The following is a 22,857-nucleotide window of genomic DNA, read 5'->3' on the forward strand; positions in this document are numbered from 1 at the left end:
AGTGTTTGAGATGACAATGAATTAAAATGCCAGGGAGGAGTTTTTGTGACAAGGTAGGAACTAAACACTGATAATTGTTTCCTAGGGAACCCTATAAGCTTTGGCTACATTGCATGTATTCTCTTAGCTACTTCATGTAGCTAACATATTCTTGCTTTGCATATTCCTCTTTGATTTAGAAGATGCTGTTGCACAAACAACATGCTGATGTAAGAAACACAAATGAATAGTGTCATTATAGAACACTAGTGTATTTATATTAAGAAGGAAAGTGAAAACAGTATGGTTGTCATCAACATTGTTACATGTGCTGAGTTGACCATGCAGACTGAACACAAGTGTCTTGTGGTTGAGGAACATCAAATGCGCTCCTTGAGTGACAGGGGGCGGGGCTAAGTCTGTATGGAAAGTGGCACGGAGAGAAAGGGGGGAGAGAGATGACTCAAGTAGCGAAGTAAACTATAAAAATTGAGATTACACATGGCGTATCACATTTAACAAACCAAACATTCAAATAAAAACCCAAACCGGTCCCTGCATCAATACCGGTATATCATAAAATACGGTATACCGCCCAGGCCTAGTCTCAAGTGGGACAAACAACTTTAATATGGCAGATTTGTTCCTGTTTTTTGACCAAAGATCTTGAGGGAGTATGCGAGGCAGACGTTCCCTTCACCTAACCGAGTTCTGCTAGGAACAAGCCGAACCTAGTTTGTAGATGCCTTGACGGCACTATTTTAACGATCCAAATGCAAACATAAATCTTAGTGCACTCGCTGTTGCTTTGTGGGTGTGTCAGAAATATTTGTTATATTTTGACAGCGGGAATTATGGGCGCACACCTGCCGTTTAGTGTAAAGAGGCAGGCTTTCTATGAATTATACCGTTGTTGGTCTGACGAGGGCTTGACTACTCACTGGTCAATGAAAGCCTTTTCCAAAGTAAAAAATAAATACATCTTTCCTTGTTTCAGGTCAACATCATAAACAAATTGTACATATATTTGATTTCCAAAAAACATAATCAGGTAACATAAAACATAGCATAACAAACAACAAAACAATGAGAGCGAACAAAAACACACTTAACAATTGTACGTTCACTCTCTGCTCTCTTACAATGTTTCATTGCCTCTAACGATTTGTTTTTCGATACAAGCCTTCCTTAATTTGACTGTTGCATAGTGTGTGGCTGTAGTGTATAGAGAATACAAAATATCCCTAACAAAAATTATTCCATACAAGAAAGCGGAGTCAAATGGGCCAGGGTCCAGTTGTATCAACAAAAGACCCATAGTATTTGTATATTGACACTTCTTAGGGTATCTGCAAGTTTAGGGAGAAGAGATCCAATATTGTTAAGTAATCTCTTTCCTTGTTCCGAAATATAGTGCTCATTTTCTCCAGTGGCAGCACTTTAAAGACCTTATAATTCCCCTGATGTATTGTTAGTGGCTGGTAGCTCGTACAGTTAAGGAGAATACATTTGCGGCCAACAAAGAGTATTTCTTTTAAGATTGAGCTGTGCTATGGTAAACAAGGTCCTATTTCCAATGACACTTATAGATGATCCATTCCTAGAATGGAATTCCTTTATCCATTCCTAGAACATTGTAATAATGGAGTCCAAAACAGATGGCCATGAGTGGCTTTTTCCTTCTTACACATATTACAGGTATCAGATGATTTCGCATTCATTTTTATTACATATAATGGAAGTCATATGAACCTTTTGCACAATCTTTATATTGTATCTTTTGTATCTCTCGAGCACATCTTTTATCCAGTTTTGAATTTCTGGGCCTCTTTCCAGCTCTGTTTCCCATACCCTAGTCAGAGCACCTGTGTTACTTTCAACATTAGTGTATAGCAACATAAAAATTGCTATACAATTTTGTCAACTGTGGTTCGTATTGGGTTCTGTGGGGGGAACACCATGTTGGATTCAATAAGATACGCATAGAATTGTCTGTGTGATACAGCACATTTTTTGTTGGATTTGCTGAAACAATAGCAATATCACCATCAAACATCTCTATTGACCTTTTATCTTTCTGTTACCAGAGGTGGAAAATGCTGTTAGGAACACCAGGGGGAAGACCTTGTTTTTAATAAGGGGAGTCAGAACAGAGAAGTAATCCTTTCTCCCAAGGTGTTTGCAAATATCTCTCCAGACTTTAAAGGGATTCTTTGGGATTTAGCAATGATGCCGTTTACCTAATTCCCCAGAGTCAGAAACTCGTGGATACCATTTTTATGTCTGTAGGAACTTAGAGGTAGTTTCGTGGACCAATGCTAACTGTGCGACTGCATTCCATTTTTTTTTATCACTGGCCTGAGGGGCATGGTATCAACTTTATCCAGTTAACGAAATTATCTCCCGCTTAAGTACTTTAAATAGGTATGGCCATTCTACTCGGTCAAATGCCTTCTAAGCATCCAGTGATCGAGCAGTGAGCCTATGTTGTGATTGCTCACCGTGTTGTATTATGCGGAGGAGATTTATGAAATTGATGAATGAATGCCTTTGCGTCTACCAGCTTTATTAAAGGTGGTAGAAATCTTTCTAGTCTCCTAACTAGGGTCTTAGATAAGAGTTTACTGTCCACATTAATAAGGGACACAGGCCTATAGCTCATGCGGTCTTCTGCTGGTTTACCTTTCTTTAGAATAAGATTAATATTAGCACGGTTTAAAGTTGGAGGTAGTTCGCCATTGGCAAAGGAGTCTGTATACATTCCTAAATAGGGATTCTGTTAATTCTTGTCAATTCTCAGAAGGGTTTAATTGCCTTTTCTATTTATATTCTTTGGATATCTCTTGCATTGTAATTCTGCCTCCCACAGGTATTGTTGGGAGAGAGTTTATCCAGAAAGGATTGCATGTCAGCCAGATTATTGCTGGAGTCTGAGCTGTAGAGCGACAGTTAATTTCTCTAGTGTTGAATCGTTCCAACCCTGATTGATGCTTTAATGAAGGGATAGCAGCTGGTGCAGTTGTATTATTTGCCAGTCTTGAAAGGAGGAGATTTTGCTTACTTCCGTATTCATATAATCTGTGTCTAGCCTGGAAAAAAAGATGCTTTTGATTTATCTGTAAGCAGTTAGTCTAATGCTGATCTTGCAGCTTGTAATTCTTTGAAGTCTTTTTAAATTCATCTTCAAGTTGCCTTACTTAACTCTAAGTCCAACTGTAGTTTTAACGGTTTCTCTCTTTAAACAGCAAGAAACAATCTTAGTTTTAATATCACGTGCACAATTACAGTGAAATGCCTCCAATGCCTTGCCAGGTCTAAACCCAACGATGCAGTAATCAATGTATTACTACAAATTATTCCCTCTCATAACTGTCTTGCCTGCTTCTCAAATTATTGAGGGAGATATGTTGGATGTTTCATCGTTCTCCATGTAGAGATTCCATTGATTCTTTAAATAGACAATGAATTCAGGTGTGGTTCGATCATAGGCTGTGTCACAGCCGGCCGTGACCTGGAGACCCGCGAGGCACATTTGGCCCAGCGTCGTCCGGGTTAGGCAAGTGTTAGGCCGGCCGGGATTTCCTAGTCCCATTTGCGCTCTAGCAACTCCTTGAGGCGTGGCGGGCAGGGTGCCTGCAAGCTGACTCCGGTCGCCAGCTGTTCGGTGTTTCCTCTGACACATTGGTGCGGCTGGCTTCCTGGTTAAGTGAGCAGTGTGTTAAGAAGCAGTGCGGCTTGGCCCATTCGCTTTTCGAAGGACGCATGGCTTTTTACCTTCGCCTCTCCCGAGTCCCATCGCTGCAACTCCCCTACGGACAAGACTGTAACTACCAATTGCATATCACGAAAAAGGGGCAAAAAAATACAAAAATATGTTTATGTATATATATCTATATATATAATGTTGTTTCTGGTGTCCTTTGACAGCTCTTTGGTCATGGCCGTAGTGGAGTTTGAATGTTTGAGGTTGTGAACAGGTGTCTTTTATACTGATAACAAGTTCTAACAGGTGCCATTAATACAGTTAACGAGTGGAGGACAGAGAAGCTTCTTAAAGAAAAAGTTACAGGTCTGTGAGAGCCAGAAATCTTGCTTGTTTGTGGGTGACCAAATACTTATTTTCCACCATAATTTGCAAATTAATTCATAAAAAATCCTACAATGTGATTTTCTGGATTTTTTTTCTCTAATTTTGTCTGTCGTAGTTGAAGTGTACCTATGATGAAAATTACAGGCCTCATCTTTTTAAGATGGAGAACTTGCACAATTGGTGGCTGACTAACTACTTTTTTGCCCCACTGTATGTGTTATTTCATAGTTGTATTGTCATCACTATTATTCTACAATGTATAAAATAGTTCTAAAAAAATGAAGAACCCTTGAATGTGTAGGTGTCAACTTTTCTATCATTCTGGGGGATAGGAAATATGCAGACATTTACATTAATGGAAGCTACAATCTATCTGCAATGTTAAATGTACATTTAAAAAAAGGTCTAGGGCTCTATTTTTACAAGTGTTGTTCGTCTGTTTGTTTTTGTCTACTGCAGAGAAGCGAACAGACACCAACGGCAGGGTTTATTTTGTTCACCACACAACGCGGATGACTCAGTGGGAGGACCCACGGACACAAGGGTCAGTTGAACTTCTAAACAAACAACACAAGTATTGTACTGTTAATCAAAACTCTTGCATTGCTGTCGATGCCCTGTAAATAAGTGTGTGTGTCTGTCCCTCCTGTAGGCTGCTGAATGACAAGCCCCTACCTGAAGGCTGGGAGATGAGGTTCACAGTGGATGGCATCCCCTACTTTGTGGACCACAACCGGAGAACCACCACCTACATAGACCCTCGCACGGGCAAATCCTCCCTGTGAGTCTAGTAAACTCTCAAGTGTTCATTCACCCTTTGATTTCTGGATGGCTCTCTAATCTCTAGACTCGCTTACTCATTCACTTACGTGCTAATACACCCACATATTTAAAATACTTCATTTTAATCCACAAATCGCATTAGTCAACGTTCACAGGTGCACTCACCCACCTAATTGACCATTCCCTAAGCCCACCTCCATTTTCCAGGAAGTCCAAAGCCTAGTTCAAACCATTGGAGAAAACCCCTCACAATGATCGCAAACTGTTTTTAATACACAATGAAATTAAACACAAAACTGTTTTTAATACACAATGAAATTAAACACAGACTACCCCTTGTGGATCAGGAGACTCCTGGGAATGTTGTGGTGGACAGTCATTACAATTGCTTCACGTGAACCTGGTAAAATGAAGTTTGTATTATGGCAAGTCACTGGATGCCTCTGAATGCAGTGTAAAAGTTATATTCATAATAGCTAATATGGCTAACTAACATGCATTAGGAGAAAACATGTTATATTAATTGGCTAGCTAGTGTTAGCAAAGATTTCAATGTTGACGCAAGTAGGGCTGGGCGCTATACCATATTTATGCACGGACCGATTTGGGTTTTTACTTTACATTCTATAACGGTATTTTAACGTTTGGTTTGTTAAATGTGATACGACGCGTGTAATGTCCATTTTTATAGTTTACTCCGCTACTTGAGTCGTCCCTCCGCTCTCTCTCTCTCTCTTCGTGCCGCTTTCCACACAGACCTAGTCCCACCCTCTGTCACTCAAGGAGCGTATTTGTTGTTGCTTGACCACGAGACACGTTCGTTCAGTCTGCATGGTACATGCAACAATGTTGATGACAACAATGTTTACACTTTGATCTTAATATAAATCCACTAGCGTTCTATAATTACAATATTACTTTGTGTTTCTTACATCTGCAAACAGCTAGTTTATATTTTCTCAGCAAGTTAAGCTAAATCGTGTTAGCCACTAATGCTAATCGCTAGTTAGCTGGCAGAGTCAGAGCGAACGGAGCTAGCTAATACAGCCTGATACCAGTACTGGTGGAGGCTTAAATCAGCATGTTGTTTGTGCAACAGTATCTGCTAAATCAAAGAGGAATAGGCAAAGCATGAATATATATGGGCTATATAAATAAAGATTTAATGTAGCCAAAGATTATAGCGTCCCCTAGGAAACACGGGACATCACTTGGGTTCCTAACCTGTCACAATAACTCGTCCATGGCATTTTCATTCGTTGTCATGTCAAACAACACTGTATTCAAAGTGCCCACTATTATTTATATTCTAATTATAGAATTATAATAAACATATTTGCATGAATCAAAAAGTTCACCCAAGTGTTTTGATCTAAATCGCAATTTCAACATTTGGTTAAAAATAAGGCCTGGTAATTTTGCCCATATCGTGGCAGTGTGGAAATGATCTCAAACGAGTGCAGGAAATGCAGAAATTGATGGAAACGCCGGAAATTATTTTAGGTTGAAGTTGAATTGAACAGTATAAAACAATCAGAATGGAGAAAGACCCATTGAGAATATATGTGTTGCTACCCTAGGGCCACGCACTACTCATAAAGCAAATTTAGAACTTTTATTAATCAAAAACATAAAATACCGTGAAAAATTTGAAAAATACCATATGATATTTTGGCCATATCGCCCAGCCCTAGACTCAAGGAGCGCTAGGTAACCAGTTAGCAAACAATGCATTTTAAGGTATAACAGTCGCAATTACCCCTGGGGCGGCTGGTAACCTAGCGGTTAAGAGCGATGGGTTAGGAACTGAAAGGTCGCTGGTTTGAATTCCTGAGCCGACAAGTTTGAAAAATCTGCCGTTCTGCCCTTGAGCAAGGCAGTTAACCCCCAACAACAACTGCTACCCGGGTGCTGTTGACGCGGAAGTCGATTAAGACAGTCCCCCACACCTCTCTGAGGGGTTGGGTTAAATGCGGAAGACAAGTTCTCGTTGAATGCATTTAGTTGTGCAACTGACTAGTTATCCCCTTTGCCTTTCTTTCCCTGGTGAAACTGTTCATTAATTTAGCCATTTAACCTCTTGCTCCTACCTGACACGCAGGCGTCCCATCTAGACATCTGGAAATGCAAATGCGCTACGCTAAATGCTAATAGTACTAGTTAAAACTCAAACGTTCATTAAAATACACATGCAGGGTATTGAATTAAAGCTACACTCGTTGTGAATCCAGGCAACAAGTCAGATTTTTAAAATGCTTTTCGGCGAAAGCATGAGAAGCTATTATCTGATAGCATGTAACACCCCAAAAGACCCGCAGGGGACGTAAACAAAATAATTAGCATAGTCGGCGCTACACAAACCGCACAAATAAAATATAAAACATTCATTACCTTTGACCATCTTATTTGTTGGCACTCCTAGATGTCCCATAATCACTATTGGGTCTTTTTTTCCCCGATTAAATTAGTCCATATATAGCCTAGATATCGATCTATGAAGACTGTGATAAACGAAAAAAAATAGCGTCTTATAACGTAACGTCATTTTTTAAAATTAAAAAGTCGACGAGAAACTTTCACAAAACACTTCGAAATACTTTTGTAATGCAACTTTAGGTATTAGTAAACGTTAATAAGCGATCAAATTGATCACGAGGCGATGTATATTCTATAGGGGTACGTCTGGAAATAATGTCCGGGTAAATCTCAACCAAAATATCCGGTCAAAGACCGGAAGAAAGGCTCTGCCTTGCGTCCGATTGACCAAGAAACAAATCGTAGGCAAATGACAAGCCTGTTGACATCGTGTGGAAGCTGTAGGTATTGCAATCTCGGCCGCATTTAATGTGGTTCGCCTTTATCAATCGGTTGAAGTGGCGCATGGATATATGTTTCCATTTTCGGTGATCAGATTTTCCTGCACTTTTCGATGAAACGCACGTTCTGTTATAGTCACAGCCGTGATTTAACCAGTTTTATAAACGTCTGAGTGTTTTCTATCCACACATACTAATCATATGCATATACTATATTCCTGGCACGAGTAGCAGGGCGCTGAAATGTTGCGCGATTTTTAACAGAATGTTCGAAAAAGTAGAGGGTCGACTTAAGAGGTTAAAAAAGTTTTTGCCATTGTCCTCATTGGCTTCCATGCTTTTGAAACGTGAGTTTGTCATGACTCGGGTTTGGTTAGCAACGTTTGCTATCCACCGTAGCGCTGTGATTTTTTTTGCCCCAAATTCTGGGGTGGGTCTTAACGAAGGTTCAATTGTGTCACCCAATTCAGAGATGGGAAAATGTATTTCATCTTTGCTTCCCACAGTGAGAATGGGCCCCAGATCACCTACGTCAGGGACTTCAAAGCGAAAGTGCAGTACTTCAGGTTCTGGTGTCAGGTATGTACCCTACACACCCTGAATCCTAGTTTCAAGTTTGTCACGTGCACTAGTACACGTGCTTGCTCTTTCCCAACAATGCAGTAGTACTATACATTTTTTTTTAAATAAGAGAAAGCCAACTTGAACAAAAACACAGGAAATATAAATAATAACACAAAGTAAGTAAGCTATATACAGGGTCAGTGCCAATACCATATGCAATGTGCAGGGATACTGGCATGGTAGGGTTAGATATGTAGGGTGGTAAGGTGACTAGGCATCAGGATATATGATAATCAGAGGAGCAGCAGTGTATTTGATGATTGTGTGTGGGTGTAGAGTCTGTATGAATGTGTGTGCGTGAGTAAATGAAGAGTGTGTGAGTGTGTAAAATGTGCATAAAGTGTGTGTGTGTGCGTATAGAGACAGTGCAAAAATATAAACGTCAATGCAGAAAGTCCATGTAGCCCTTTTGTTGGCTATTTAGCAGTCTCATGGCTTGGGGATAGAAGCTGTTCAGGAGTCTGTTGGTGTCAAACTTGATGCTCCGGTACCACTTGCCACACGGAAGCAGAGAGAACACTATGGCTTGGGCCTTTAACAATTTGCCGGCCCTTTTCACATGGCCTGATATAGAGGTCCTGGACGGGAGGGAGCTCTGCGCCACTGCCTTCGGAAAGTATTCAGACCCCTTGACTTTTTACACATTTTGTTAGGTTACAGCCTTATTCTAAAATTGATTAAATTGTTTTTTTCCCCCTCATCAATCTACACACAATACCCCCATAATGTTAATTTATTAAACATAAAAAACTATACATAAACTATTCAGACCCTTTACTCAGTACTTTGTTGAAGCACCTTTGGCAGCAATTACAGCCTCGAGGCTTCTTGGGTATGACTCTACAAGCTTGGCACACCTTTATTTGGCGTGTTTCTCCCATTCTTCTCTGAATATCTCAAACTCTGTCAGGTTGGATGGAGAGCGTCGCTGCACAGCTATTTTCAGGTCTCTCCATAGATGTTCTATCCGGTTCAAGTCCGGGCACTGGCTGGGCCAATCAAGGACATTCAGAGACTTGTCCCAAAGCTACTCCTCTGTTGTCTTGGCTGTGTGCTTAGGGTCGTTGGCCTGTTGGAATGTGAACCTTCGTCCCAGTCTGAGGTCCTGAGAACTCTGGGGCATGTTTTCGTCAAGGATCTTTCTGTACTTTATTCCGTTCATCTTTGCCTTGATCCTGACTAGTCTCCTGTTCCCTGCCACTAAAAAACATCCCCACACCACCATGCTTCACCGTAGGGATGGTGCCAGGTTTTCTCTAGATGGTGACGCTTGCAATTCAGGACAAAGAGTTAAATCTTGGTTTCATCAGACCAAAGAATCTTGTTTCTCATGGTCTGAGAGTATTTAGGTGCCTTTTGGCAAACTCCAATCGGGCTGTCATGTGCCTTTCACTGAGGAGTGGCTTCCGTCTGGCCACTCTACCATAAAGGCCTGATTGATTACCTCCCTGACCAAGGCACTTTTCCCCCGATTTCTCAGTTTTGCCAGGCGGTCAGCTCTAGGAAGAGTATTGGTGGTTCCAAACGTCTTCCATTTAAGAATGATGGAGGCCACTGTGCTCTTGGGGACCTTCAGTGCTGCAGACAATTTTTGGTACCCTTCCCCAGATCTGTGCCTCAACACAATCCAGTCTTGGAGCTCTACGGACAATTCCTTCGATGAGGTCAATTTCGTGTCTCATACCAAAGGGTCTGAATACTTATGTAAGGTATTTCTGTTTTTATATTTTGTAAATTAGCAAACATTTCTAAGAACTTGTTTTCGCTTTGTCATTAAGGGGTATTGTGAGTAGATTGCTGAGGAAACATTTTTATTTATTCCATTTTAGAATAAGGCTGTAACATAAAATGTGGAAAAAGTCAAGGGGCCTGAATACTTTGAAGGCACTGGGCTGTCTGCACCACCCTCTATAGAGCAGTTGCGGTGCAGTTGCCATACCAAGCAGTGATGTAGCCAGTCAAGATGGCCTCAGTGGTGCAGCTGTAGAACATTTTGAGGATTTGAGGGCCCATGCCACCATGACTATGGTTTTGTAGTCAATGAACAGCATTCTCACATAGGTATTCCTCTTATCTAGGTGAGTGTGGAGTGCAATTTGAGATTGCATCGTCTATGGATCTGTTTGAGCAGTATGCAAATTGGAGTGGGCCTGGGACGATGGAGATGATTTGTACCATAACCAGCCTTTCAAACACTTCATGATTACAGATGTGAGTGCTATAGGGTGGTAGTCATTGTGGCAGGTAGTCTTAGGAACAGGAATGATGGTGGTCAGCTTGACACATGGGGAATACAGACTGGGACAAAAGAGAGGTTGAAAATGACAGTGAATATGCCTACCACTGTCCTGCACACGCTCTAAGAATGCGCCCTGGAATACCGTCTTGCCCTCCGAGTCCTAATGAGTCTTGACCTGATTTAAAAACCTTACTGACGTCGTCCGCGTAGCGCAAGATCACCCAGTCCGCGGGGTCCCTCGTGCACGGCTCGGTGTTGTTGTTGTCAAACCGTGCATTGAGTTAATCTGGCAGAAAGGCAAAATTGGCCAGATCACAGCTGGGTCTTTCTTTGTAATCCGTAATGGACTGTAGCCCCTGCCACATGTGTTGGGCATCAGAGCCTGTGTAATAGGATTCCACCTCGTTCCTATATTGTCCTTTTGCTTGTTTGATGGCTCTGCAGAGGCAGTTCTTGTACATGTTTGTGTCCTCAGCCATAGCCTTAGTGTTGGCTGCGGTTGACCTGTCCTTTAGCACCAACCTCAAGGCTATGGGCTTTTGATTGGGGAATCAGCGAACCCACACTTTGGGGACAACATCGGTGATGCATTCCTAATGTAGCTGGTGACTGAGCTCATTAGCTCGCTGATGCTGTTTGCGGAGTCCCGAAACATGTTCCAGTCAGCGCTAGCAAAGCCGTCTTGTAGCATAACCTTCGAAATGGAGGACCAGCTTCTGCTTGTAAACAGGAAGCAGGAGTATAGAGTCATGATCTGCTTTGCTGAAGGGGGGACAAGCGAGGGCCTTGTATGTTTGCTTGTGTGTAGAGTAACCATGGTATAAGACTTTATCACCCATAGTAACGTAGGATGAAAGGAAAGCAGCTTTCGGGTGCATGGCTTCCTGCTTGTTTATAGCCTCATACAGTTTAAGTGCCAACTTGAGGTATTCCAAGATGCGCTAGCTAGGTATTCCAAGATGGGCGAGGTATTCCAAGATGGGTGAACAATGGGTCGAGACTTACACTGCGCTAGAGTCAGCACACTGTTTGCTGTTGATTTCCCTGAATCCAATGTCCTGTCTGCTCGAGAATCCATCTAGTTGGATAGCCATGGGGTTATTGAGGGTCGGGTATCTAGTCCGAAAGGCCAGTTTCATCAAAACACACAATATTGCAGTTACGAGAGTCCATTTTGTTATCAAGTGACTGGCCAGTAGAATGGAGGGAGTAGGTGGCCGGCGTGTGGATAGCCCCGGCGTGTGGATAGCCTGAAAATTGGATCGGAATTACACAGAGCCCAGGGCAGATTTAGTTTACTACCGATCTGATGTTCAAAAGTTCTTGTTGATCATAAGAAATCATAGTGGATGCATTTCGTGCAAAAATAGTAAAGATAAACGCAAAATAACAAAGTTGGCTCACAAGACGGCAGCCATACAGTACGGCGTCATCTTCAATCACTACTAGATTGTAGTGTGCACTTTATATCCTCAACCACCTCTGCCCTCTACCACCACCACCTCTAAGTATCGTTTTTGTTTTTCTTTTGGACACTCTTGAAAACAAGATTCGAGAGATTTCATTCTGCTAAATTTTAAATAAATATTCAGTGAGTCTTTGGCATTGTGTCCTAATTCTCCCAAAGTATGCACTTACAGGTGCACTCTACCCCATGTCTTTAAAAGGAGTATTGGTGTATTTATTGCCGGGTTAGAGGGAGATTCCACTAGACCTGGGTCAAAATATTATTAAGCATTTTTACAATACTTTGAGCATTTGCTTAAGCCTGTCTGTAATGCCTCGTGGGTGGATTTGCACTTTTTGGGATATTCGTATTGGTTAAATTGCAACAGGCAAGCTCAATCAACCACAGCTCAAGTATTGGAGCCCAGATCTGGCTTCCACCAGTCTAATTTTCCTTTTAAATTCATGAAGGGAAGTAAACACGTGCACGCACTCTTAAGTGAAAATTAGGAGTTGCCCTTAGGTCGAATAGTTAGTTTTAATTGGAAGTTAGGATTTGTCATTTATGGCAGAAGGGTAGAAAATGGTTACCCATAGTTATTCCTCTTGTTCCTGTGGCCGTAAATTGAGTAATTCTCTTCGTCTTCCAGCAACTGTCAATGCCACAGCACATCAAGATCACCGTCACCCGCAAAACTCTGTTTGAGGATTCATTCCAGCAAGTGAGTGTATAAAAAAAGGATATTTTATAAAGAAATTAATAATAATATATTGTAGGCCTGTGAATTAATAAAAAATAACACTAGTTGAAAAGACATCAGTGTTAGAGAAATAGTTTGTAATATTCTTTCCGTACTCTATTTTTGTACCATTGCCCATGGTACAGAATAGTGGATGAATATAGGGGCTGTGTTCCAAGAGTAGTCGAACGTTGTAACTGTTTCCAATTCTGTATCCATCAGATGATGAGCTTTCATCCACAAGATCTCAGGCGGAGACTGTGGATCATTTTCCCTGGAGAGGAAGGCTTGGACTATGGAGGAGTGGCAAGGTGAATTCTGATAGGTTAAGTATGAACTCATATTAGAGCGCATTGCAGATTGAATGTTTTTTTGTGTGTGCGTGTATGGAATATGTGTGTGTGTGTGGTACATGTTCTTATATAGTGTGTGTGTGTTCTCAGGGAGTGGTTCTTCTTGCTATCCCACGAGGTGCTGAACCCAATGTACTGCCTGTTTGAGTATGCCGGCAAGGACAACTACTGTCTCCAGATCAACCCTGCCTCCTATATCAACCCTGACCACCTCAAGTACTTCAAGTTCATTGGACGATTCATTGCCATGGTACCTACCTCAATACTCTCTATGGGGTGAAACTTGACTTACACTTAGGTTGAATTTCCACACTATTTTGTTGGAATAATACTGTGAAATTGTGAAAATTATGATAATGCCTTGAAAATTATGATAATACAACTATAATGCACGGATTTATAGATACACTTCTCCTTAATGCAACCCCTGTGTCAGATTTCAAAAATACTTCACTGAAAAAGCACACCATGCTATATTCTGAGTACAGCTCTCAGATATCCATACATATATCCGCCATGTTGTGGAGTCAACATTAGTCAGAATAGCATTATAAATATTAACTTACCTTTGCTGATCTTCATCAGAATGCACTCCCAGGTATCCCAGTTCCACAATATATGTTTGTTTTGTTGGATAATGTCCATCATTTATGTCAAAATAGCTCCTTTTGTTGACACACGTTCACTAGTTTCAGACGAGAAGTCAAAAAAGTTCCGTTACAGTCCGTAGAAAAATGTGAAACGATGTACAGAATCAATCTTTAGGGTGTTTTTAAAATAAGTCTTCAATAATGTTCCAACCGGAGAATTCTTTTTTATCTTCAGAAATTAAGTGGAACTTTCACGTGAGCGCTCGAGACTGAGCTTGTGGCTGCTGGCAGATCTCTGACTCATTCCCCTCTCATTCCCCCCTCCTTTATAGTAGAAGCATCAAACAAGTTTCTAAAGACTGTTGACATCTAGTGGAAGCCTTAGGAAGTGCAAAATTACCAATATCCCACTGTGTATTCGATAGCAGCGGAGTTCAAAAACTACAACCTCAGATTTCCCACTTCCTGGGTGGATTTTTTCTCAGGTTTTTGCCTGCCATATGAGTTCTGTTATACTCAGACATCATTCAAACAGTTTTAGAAACTTCAGAGTGTTTTCTATCCAAACCTACTAATTGTATGCATATTCTAGCTTTTATGGCTGAGTAGCAGGCAGCTTAATTTGGGCACACCTTTCATCCAAAAAGGAGTTAAGAGAAAATACCTTAAAAATATATATAATTAAATTAACAAATAATTCAAGAGCAGCAGGAAAATAACAATAGCGAGACTCTATACAGAGGAGACCGGTACAGTCAATGTGCAGGGGCACCTGTTAGTCAAGGTAATTGAGGTAATATGCCTTCCTCTGACACCGCCTGGTATAGAGGTCCTGGATGGCAGGAAGCTTGGCCCCAGTGATGTACTGGGCCATACAAACTACCATTTGTAGTGCCTTGTGGTCGGAGGCCGAGCAGTTACCATACCAGGCAGTGATGCAACCAGTCAGGATGCTCTCGATGGTGCAGCTGTAGAACCCCTTGAGGATTTACATTTAAATCTTTTCAGTCTCCCGGGGGGGAATAGGCTTTGTCGTGCCCTTTTCACGACTGTCTTGGTGTGCTTGGATCATGTTAGTTTGTTGGGGATGTGGACACCAAGGAACTTGAAGCTCTCAGCCTGCTCCACTACAGCCCTGTCGATGAAAATGTGTGCGTGCTTTGTCCTCCTTTTCCTGTAGTCCACAATCATCTCTCGCTGCACAACAGGTGATATTCTGTTCAAACTCTGTATGCCATAGACTCTCCAACCCTGTTCCTGCAGATACCCAGTGCTTTGTGCTTTGGGAAACCAAGTGAAATCTGTTTGGGAACATCAATAGTCATGTTTTCACAACTAAACATATTTCATTAAACTGTTAATAGCCCCTCTCTCTGCACACTGGATAAAGAAATTAAGGAGAGAGGGTAACTCAGTGGTGAGATATTCTCTAGCGAAAGGTAATGTTTATGAAAATATTGAAAATGCCCTATTATATTAGGCTATTCAAAATCAAAGGACTCTCAGACCATGAGAAATACGATTCTCTGGTGTGATGAAACCAAGAATTAACTCTTTGGCCTGAATTCCAAGCATCACGTATGGAGGAAACCTGGCACCATCTCTACAGTGAATCATGGTGGTGGCAGCATCATGCTGTGGGGATGTTTTTCAGTGGCAGGGACTAGGAGATTAGTCAGAATCAAGGGAAAGATGAATGGCGCAAAGTACAGAGAGATCATTGATAAAAACCTGTTCCAGAGCGCTCAGGACCTAAGACTGGGGTGAAGGTTCACCTTCCAACTAGAGAAAGACCCTAAGCACACAGCCAAGACAACGCATGAGTGGCTTTGGGACAAGTCTCAATGTCCTGGGTGTCCCAGCCAGAGCTGGACTTGAACCAAATCGAGCATCTCTAGAGATACTTGAAAATAGCTGTGCAGCAAAGCTCTCCATCCAACCTGACAGAGCTTGAGAAGAATGGAAGAAACTCTCCAAATACAGATGTACCAAGCTTGTAGCGTCATACCCAGGAATACTCGAGGCTGTTCTCGTTTCCAAAGCTGCTTCAACAAAGTGCTGAGTAAGGGGTCTGAATACTTATGTAAATGTGATATTTCCATATTTCAAACAACCTGTTTTTGCTTTGTCATTATGGAGTATTGTGTTTAGATTGATGCGGGGAGAATAAAAAAAAAAAAAAATACAATAAGGCTGTAACGTAAGTGGAGGGGTCTGAATTCTTCCCGAATGCTCTGTATATTGGCCTATGCATAAGCTCTAATATGCATATGGATGTTTTGAATTAATCATCACCTTGGAAAGTGCTGTCCATTTTGTTCTGCTTTGAAACAACATCCACAACGACCATGTTTTCCACCCAGTTTCAACCTGTTGTTTTTAACTTTTTTTCTTCAAAATGATCAATCATAGTGAGGGTGAGTGTTTAAACCACATACTGTTTTAATGGTAAGTGTTTGATGTGATTTTCAATCGCATTTGCATTTGCCATTTGATGACTTCAGTCATGTGTGCATACATTCTACGGATGGGTGGTCCCGGGAATTGAACCCACTACCCTGGCGTTACAAGCGCCATGCTCTACCAACTGAGCTACAGAAGGACAATGTCAGGGTGGTTAGAGAGACAATAGAGCCCTGAGTACCAGGCTATTAGTGACCTGATGATCGTTAGCGAGTTGAGTACTACCAATGAATGTCCAGAGTGCGTAAGAGGAGATTACCGTGACTCAACAGTCACGTACAATTTTACTGCGGTCATGACTGATGACTGCCGGCGTGGCGGTAATACTGTCACCGCAACAGCCCTTCACATCCCTGGTTCATTATGTTTCTCTCCAGGCCTTGTTCCATGGGAAGTTCATCGACACAGGATTCTCCCTGCCCTTCTACAAGCGCATCCTGAACAAACCCCTGGCCCTGAAGGACCTGGAATCCATCGACCCGGAATTCTACAACTCCCTCATCTGGATCAAGTGAGTCCGAGAATTGGGAGTAGAAATGGGAATTGGTGTGAACAGCTTTCCTTATAAATGGAAACTGCTTGTTGATTGTTATTGAGTGAGGTTAAGTGTAAGAATGATTATAAGGAAGAGAAGAGGAAAATGTATGACTATAACGATAATGGCGTAGAGGAGGAGCTGATGAGGATGACTGCACTCTTGTGATTCCCAACCACCAGGGATAACAACTTGGAGGAGTGTGGTCTGGAGATGTACTTCTCTGTGGACAAGGAGATCCTGGGGGAGATCACCACTCACGAGCTGAAGCCAGACGGAGGCAATGTCTTGGTCACTGAGGAAAACAAAGAGGAATACATCAGGTAGGATTGCTTTGAAAACCAACTACACTGAACAAAAATAGAAATGCAACATGTAAAGTGTTGGTCCCATGTTTCATGAGCTGAAATAAGAGATTCCAGAAATGTTCCATATGTACGAAAAGCTTATTTCTCTCAAATTTTGTGCACAAATTTGTTTACATCGCTGTTAGTGAGAATTTTTCCTTTGCCAGGATAATCCATCCACCTGACAGGTGTGGCATATCAAGAAGCTGATTAAACAGAGTGATCATTACACAGGCGCACCTTTTTGCTGGGGACAATAAAGGCCACCCTAAAATGTGCAGTTTTGTCAAACAACACAATGCCTCAGATGTCTCAAGTTTTGAGGGAGAGTGCAATTGGCATTTTGACTGCAGGAATGTCCACCCGAGCTGTTACCAGAGAATTTAATGTTAATTGCTCTACCATAAACTGCCTCCAACGTCGTTTTAGAGAATTGGGCAATGCATCCAACCGGCCTCACAACCGCAGACCATGTGTATGGTGTTGTGTGGCCGAGCGGTTTACTGATGTCAAAGTTGTGAGTTGTGTGCCCAATGGTAGCAGTGGGGTTATGGTATGGGCAGGCATAAGCTACAGACAACAAACACAATTCAATTTTATCAATGACAATTTGAATGCACAGAGAAACCGTGATGAGATCCTGAGGGCCATTTTAGGTGCCATTCATTCGCAGCCATCACCTCATGTTTCAGCATGATAATGCACATCCCCATGTCGCAAGGGTCTGTACACAATTCCTGGAAGCTGAAAATGTCCCAGTTTTTCCATGGCCAGCATACTCACCAGATATGTAACCCATTGAACATGTTTGGGATGCTCTGGATCGACACGTACAACAGCATGTTCCAGTTCCCAGCAACTTCATACAGCCATTGGAGAGGAGTGGGACAACATTCCACAGTACACAATCAACAGCCTGATCAACTCTATGCATTAAGCAAATGGTGGTCACACAAGATACTGACTGATTTTCTGATTCACACCCCTATTTATTTATTTTACGTATCTTGTGACCAACAGATGCGTATCTGTATTCCCTGTCATGTGGAATCTATAGATTAGAGCCTAATGAATGTATTTCAATTGACTGATTTCCTTATATGAACTGTAACTCAGTAAAATCTTTGAAATTGTTGCATGTTGCGTTTATATATATTTTTTGTTGAGTGTAGAAATGTGTGTGTGAACACTTTATCAGATGTTTTCTTCTAATAGAAAAAAAGCACATTTTCTGACACATCGTGTCTGTCTTTCTTTGTGTCCCCCTGTGTGTCTGTGTCCTTCCTTCAGGCTGGTGGCAGAGTGGAGGTTATCCAGAGGGGTGGAGGAGCAGACCCAGGCCTTCTTCCAGGGCTTCAATGAGGTCCTTCCCCAGCAGTACCTGCAGTACTTTGACGCCAAGGAACTGGAGGTACACAATGGGTTCATTCGTAGACTGATGAAATGAGTTTCTGTAATGAAGAAATGTGACGTGAAAACCACTGTGCTTTTTAGACCACCTGTAAGGGGACTACCCAAATAGAGGCCTCCTTTAAATCTAACCGTATGGCTGTTACACAGAGACCTACCTTAAGTATTTAAACTTTTCCTTTCAAGTGCTAATGTCTTGCGCTGTATTATCGAATGCCTCGGCCCTAGACTTGATTCTCGGGGTCAATTTGGAAACCAGCAGTGGTCAATCACCACAGTAGCGGGTAAAAAAAAAATATATATATCCCAAAGTGATATCCGGTCCCACCACCAGGTGTTGCTGTGTAGCATGCAGGAGTAGACCTGGTGGACTGGGTTCAAAACTCACTCTGGGTAAAAACTCACTTTCCTCAGAGCGTACAGCTCTTCTCAATTTGAGTATGGTGTAACATAGTATCTGGTCCCCTCCCTGTCCCCCACCCACCAGGTGATGCTGTGTGGCATGCAGGAGATAGACCTGGTGGACTGGCAGAGGCACACCATCTACAGGCACTACGCACGCAGCAGCAAGCAGATCCTCTGGTTCTGGCAGGTCAGAATTGCTCTACCTTTTTAATGAAGCAGTTCATTAATTCATGAATTATGGAATATTGTGAAGGGGTGTTTGGCATAGTTTGACGCGTGAATGTTCTGACGTGAAAATGTTAATTCCAGTTTGTGAAGGAGATGGACAATGAGAAACGTATGAGGCTGCTGCAGTTTGTCACCGGCACCTGTCGGCTCCCCATGGGTGGCTTCGCTGACCTCATGGGTACGTTGGAGAATAAATAATACATGGATTTGAAACAGTTAGAGAGAAGGCTGGCTTTTAACCCCTGCCGTCCCAATATAAGATATGTTTTGTTCTATTAATTTTACTAACTCACACCCAAAGGGATTGTTTATGGATACCGAGCAAATAATCCATCGTGGTCTCGAAAATCGAAAACATGGTCTCAGGTGCCGCTCCGGAATGTCCCATAAGTGTTGAATTGGGTTGAGATCTGGTGACTGAGACACACACACACACACACACACACACACACACACACACACACACACACACACACACACACACACACACACACACACACACACACACACACACACACACACACACACACACACACACACACACACACACACACACACATTAATTCCTTTCCACAATCCACATTTAGGCACACATATATTATTTATTTTGTATTACAGCTTGTGAATCCATCCTGTTTGGTTCATTACCCTACCCTAGCAACAACTGTGGAATGCATAAACGTACACAACCCACCCACACATATACATCTACACCTCTTCCCGTGTACCAAACGTGCACACACACACACACACACACACACACACACACACACACACACACACACACACACACACACACACACACACACACACACACACACACACACACACACACACACACACACACACACACACACACACACACACACACACACACACACAACCCCCTATGCTCCTTTTAAGACCCATCTTTCAAAGTCACTCAGATCTCTTCTTCTAGTCATGATAGCCAAAATACTGGGCAACTGGGCATTTGTATACATGACCCTTAGCATGGGATGATAATTGCTTGATTAACTCAGGAACCACACCTGTGTGGAATCACCTGCTTTCAATATACTTTGTATCCCTTATTTACTCAAATGTGTCCTTTATTGTGGCAGTTACCTGTAGATGGAAATGGACAAACAAGTACAGACTGCTAGACCAGGCCCAATTACAGACATTGAGGAATTTTATGTTACTTGTGTGGATGAGAAGTGAGGAGAGTTGTTTCAAATAATTTTGTTTTTGTTTTTTAGGGAGTAATGGCCCACAGAAGTTCTGCATTGAGAAGGTGGGCAAAGAAAACTGGCTTCCAAGAAGTCACACTTGGTAAGTTCCTTCATGGAGATACTCACAGGTAGTTTTTGAGCACTTTCACTGACTGAATATTAAACGTTGCCCTGCCACACAAGACGACTTTGTTTTTTTCAATTCAACCATAGACAACCTTTCCTCTCTTTCTACAAACAATGAATTTTGTCATCAAATATCTAATACATTTTATGCCACTTTTATCAAAAGCAACTCTGTACAGTGAGAACATAAATATTTACTATGTAATAATAATAATAATAATATATGCCATTTAGCAGACGCTTTTATCCAAAGCGACTTACAGTCATGTGTGCATACATTCTACGTATGGGTGGTCCCGGGGATCGAACCCACTACCCTGGCGTTACAAGCGCCATGCTCTACCAACTGAGCTACACAGGACCATGTGTCTGTGATCCCCGCCGGATTGAACCCCACAATCTTTGTGTTTCTAGTGCCATGCTCTTACCAACTGGGAAGTCTGTACCATTTGTCTATTTACAATGTAATTGTCTCATTCTGTGTTCCTTTTGTGTTTTTAAGCTTTAATCGACTGGACCTGCCACCCTACAAGAGCTATGAGCAGCTGAAGGAAAAACTGATGTTTGCCATTGAGGAAACTGAGGGCTTCGGACAGGAGTAGTAACATGGGGACGCCAAAATGGCCGCCATGAGGAGCCGTTTTCCACACGGCGTTACGCTCTCCAGCACTTTGTTCTGTCTAGGTTTTAGGCAACAGCACTTTTCCCCAGGTCCTGGCTCTCTTTGTAAGGGCAGAAACTGACAAACACTCCTTTCTGCAGTCCCGAGCCCCATTACAGACACACCCCCTGCACCTAAGGTTGGAGTCAGTCCGTCTCCATGGTGATGACCCTTAATACTGACTGATTTACCTTTCACCTCCTAAATTGTGTGTAACCCTGTTGCAGCTTGCCTTATTCAGCCCACGTGTCCGGGAAGGGAGGAGGAGGAAGCGAGCGGGAGGAAGAAAGAGGTAGGGATTGAGAGGAAGAGGGGATGTTCCCTCCCCAACTCACTTCTGTCTCTGTCTCATCTCCACACCGCACCACAGTAGTTAATAATCACGGCGACTATTCAATATGCAGTACAATGTCAGCCGTCATTTCTTCCCTTCCTCTCCCTGAGCTCTGATTTGTTAAGTGTATGAATGGATGGATGAATTACTGTTAGGATCGAGTGCTGCGGATTCTTCCAAAAAGACATTGACCTCTCATCGATTTGACATTTAGAGATTTACAGTATTACTTGATTTAACCTGTCTCTTTCTGAAAGAAATATTGACACTTAAAGCATCTACTTTGCTGGCACACCACCGTGTTGTAGCAGAAGGTATTTGTGAATGTTGCAAAGATGAAAAGCTATATTTTTTATGTGCAATAGCATAGTTTTCTAGTCAGCTGTTTATGCCCTTAATATAGATAAACCAGACATTAATTATTTACTGCAATCCAAAGTTTTTGTTTATAAGTCCGTTTTTAATCAAGTCTCTATTGATTTCAACTCAGAATATGGAGAATGCTTTTTTTATAGCCTGGAATCATTCTATTAAAACAGGGTCGTATTCATTAGGCCTCAAATGGAAGAAAAGTGACAACGTTTTGTCTTAGTGCTCAAGCCATTTTTGTTTTCTGTTTGAAACGGTTTGTTTTTGTGCCTACTGAAGTCGACCCTGGTTTGTTGTCATTACGACGGACCTTTTCTTTCCCAAAAATTCAGGATCAGCACAGTACTATTTTGAGCTGAATAGGGGTTCAAATGTATACGCTAATAACTTTTATTTTTTATTTTTATGGCAAACCGAGTGAGTTACTAATGACGTGGGAGTGTCAGCAGCGTGTCAAGGACAGCGGCTAGGTGAAGAGTATATTTTAGGAGTACATTTTAAGAATGAGATAATTAGGAAGTGAACTAAGACACCGGCTTGTGAGAATCACTCCCTCTGAAAGGTATCGCTTTCCTTTTTTTGTCATATAGAGAATAACTAATAACTCTGATTAAAGATCAAACGATTAAGTGTCCAAACTAGATGATTTTAATGAATGCTCGGCGTGTATACATCCATATACAGTATGATGCAGGGAACTTTTTCAAATGGCGTACTTATTAAGTAGAGCTAAGTATGAATGAATCTGAATATACAGTATATAGTCATGACCCAGACCCATAGCCCTAAGAAATATACTGTATATTCATGTTAAGTGAATAAGAGGGTAAGAATTACAATAACAAGTAGTTAACGTAATTAACTCAACACCAATGCGACCCTAGTTTTATAGGGTTCAGTTTTGTCATTCTAGATATTTTGTTAAAGGTTTGATGCTAAATAAAAAAACGCTATATTTTAAAACCGCTCGAGTGAGCGTAGCAAAACAACTGTGAATCAAAAGTCAAATATGAACCATGTCCATGCACAACCGCAAATGGTCAGCACTGTGTTTTGAGGAAAAATATGTTTGGTAATAGGTAATATTGTATCTTAAAAATCTAGA

The 22,857-nt window shown here is 41.7% G+C and overlaps 1 protein-coding gene across 1 annotated transcript in view; it reads left to right on the forward strand.

Moving 5' to 3' along the window:
* LOC124003088 (E3 ubiquitin-protein ligase Itchy-like) overlaps positions 1–22,857 on the forward strand; it is a 61,351-nt gene that overhangs the window by 37,314 nt on the left and 1,180 nt on the right. Inside the window, exons 12-24 of the mRNA XM_046311138.1 lie at positions 4,529–4,613; positions 4,722–4,850; positions 8,175–8,247; positions 12,628–12,699; positions 12,940–13,028; positions 13,161–13,320; positions 16,501–16,634; positions 16,841–16,981; positions 18,296–18,416; positions 18,903–19,007; positions 19,130–19,226; positions 20,290–20,362; positions 20,891–22,857. The exon at positions 20,891–22,857 is cut by the window's right edge and continues 1,180 nt beyond it. Coding sequence (XP_046167094.1) covers positions 4,529–4,613; positions 4,722–4,850; positions 8,175–8,247; positions 12,628–12,699; positions 12,940–13,028; positions 13,161–13,320; positions 16,501–16,634; positions 16,841–16,981; positions 18,296–18,416; positions 18,903–19,007; positions 19,130–19,226; positions 20,290–20,362; positions 20,891–20,990 — 1,379 coding nt within the window. The 3' untranslated portion in view covers positions 20,991–22,857. The remainder of the gene's footprint in view (positions 1–4,528; positions 4,614–4,721; positions 4,851–8,174; positions 8,248–12,627; positions 12,700–12,939; positions 13,029–13,160; positions 13,321–16,500; positions 16,635–16,840; positions 16,982–18,295; positions 18,417–18,902; positions 19,008–19,129; positions 19,227–20,289; positions 20,363–20,890) is intronic.

The sequence above is a fragment of the Oncorhynchus gorbuscha genome, linkage group LG18, assembly GCF_021184085.1.
Source record: "Oncorhynchus gorbuscha isolate QuinsamMale2020 ecotype Even-year linkage group LG18, OgorEven_v1.0, whole genome shotgun sequence".
In the NCBI taxonomy this organism is placed as follows: Eukaryota; Metazoa; Chordata; class Actinopteri; order Salmoniformes; family Salmonidae; genus Oncorhynchus; species Oncorhynchus gorbuscha.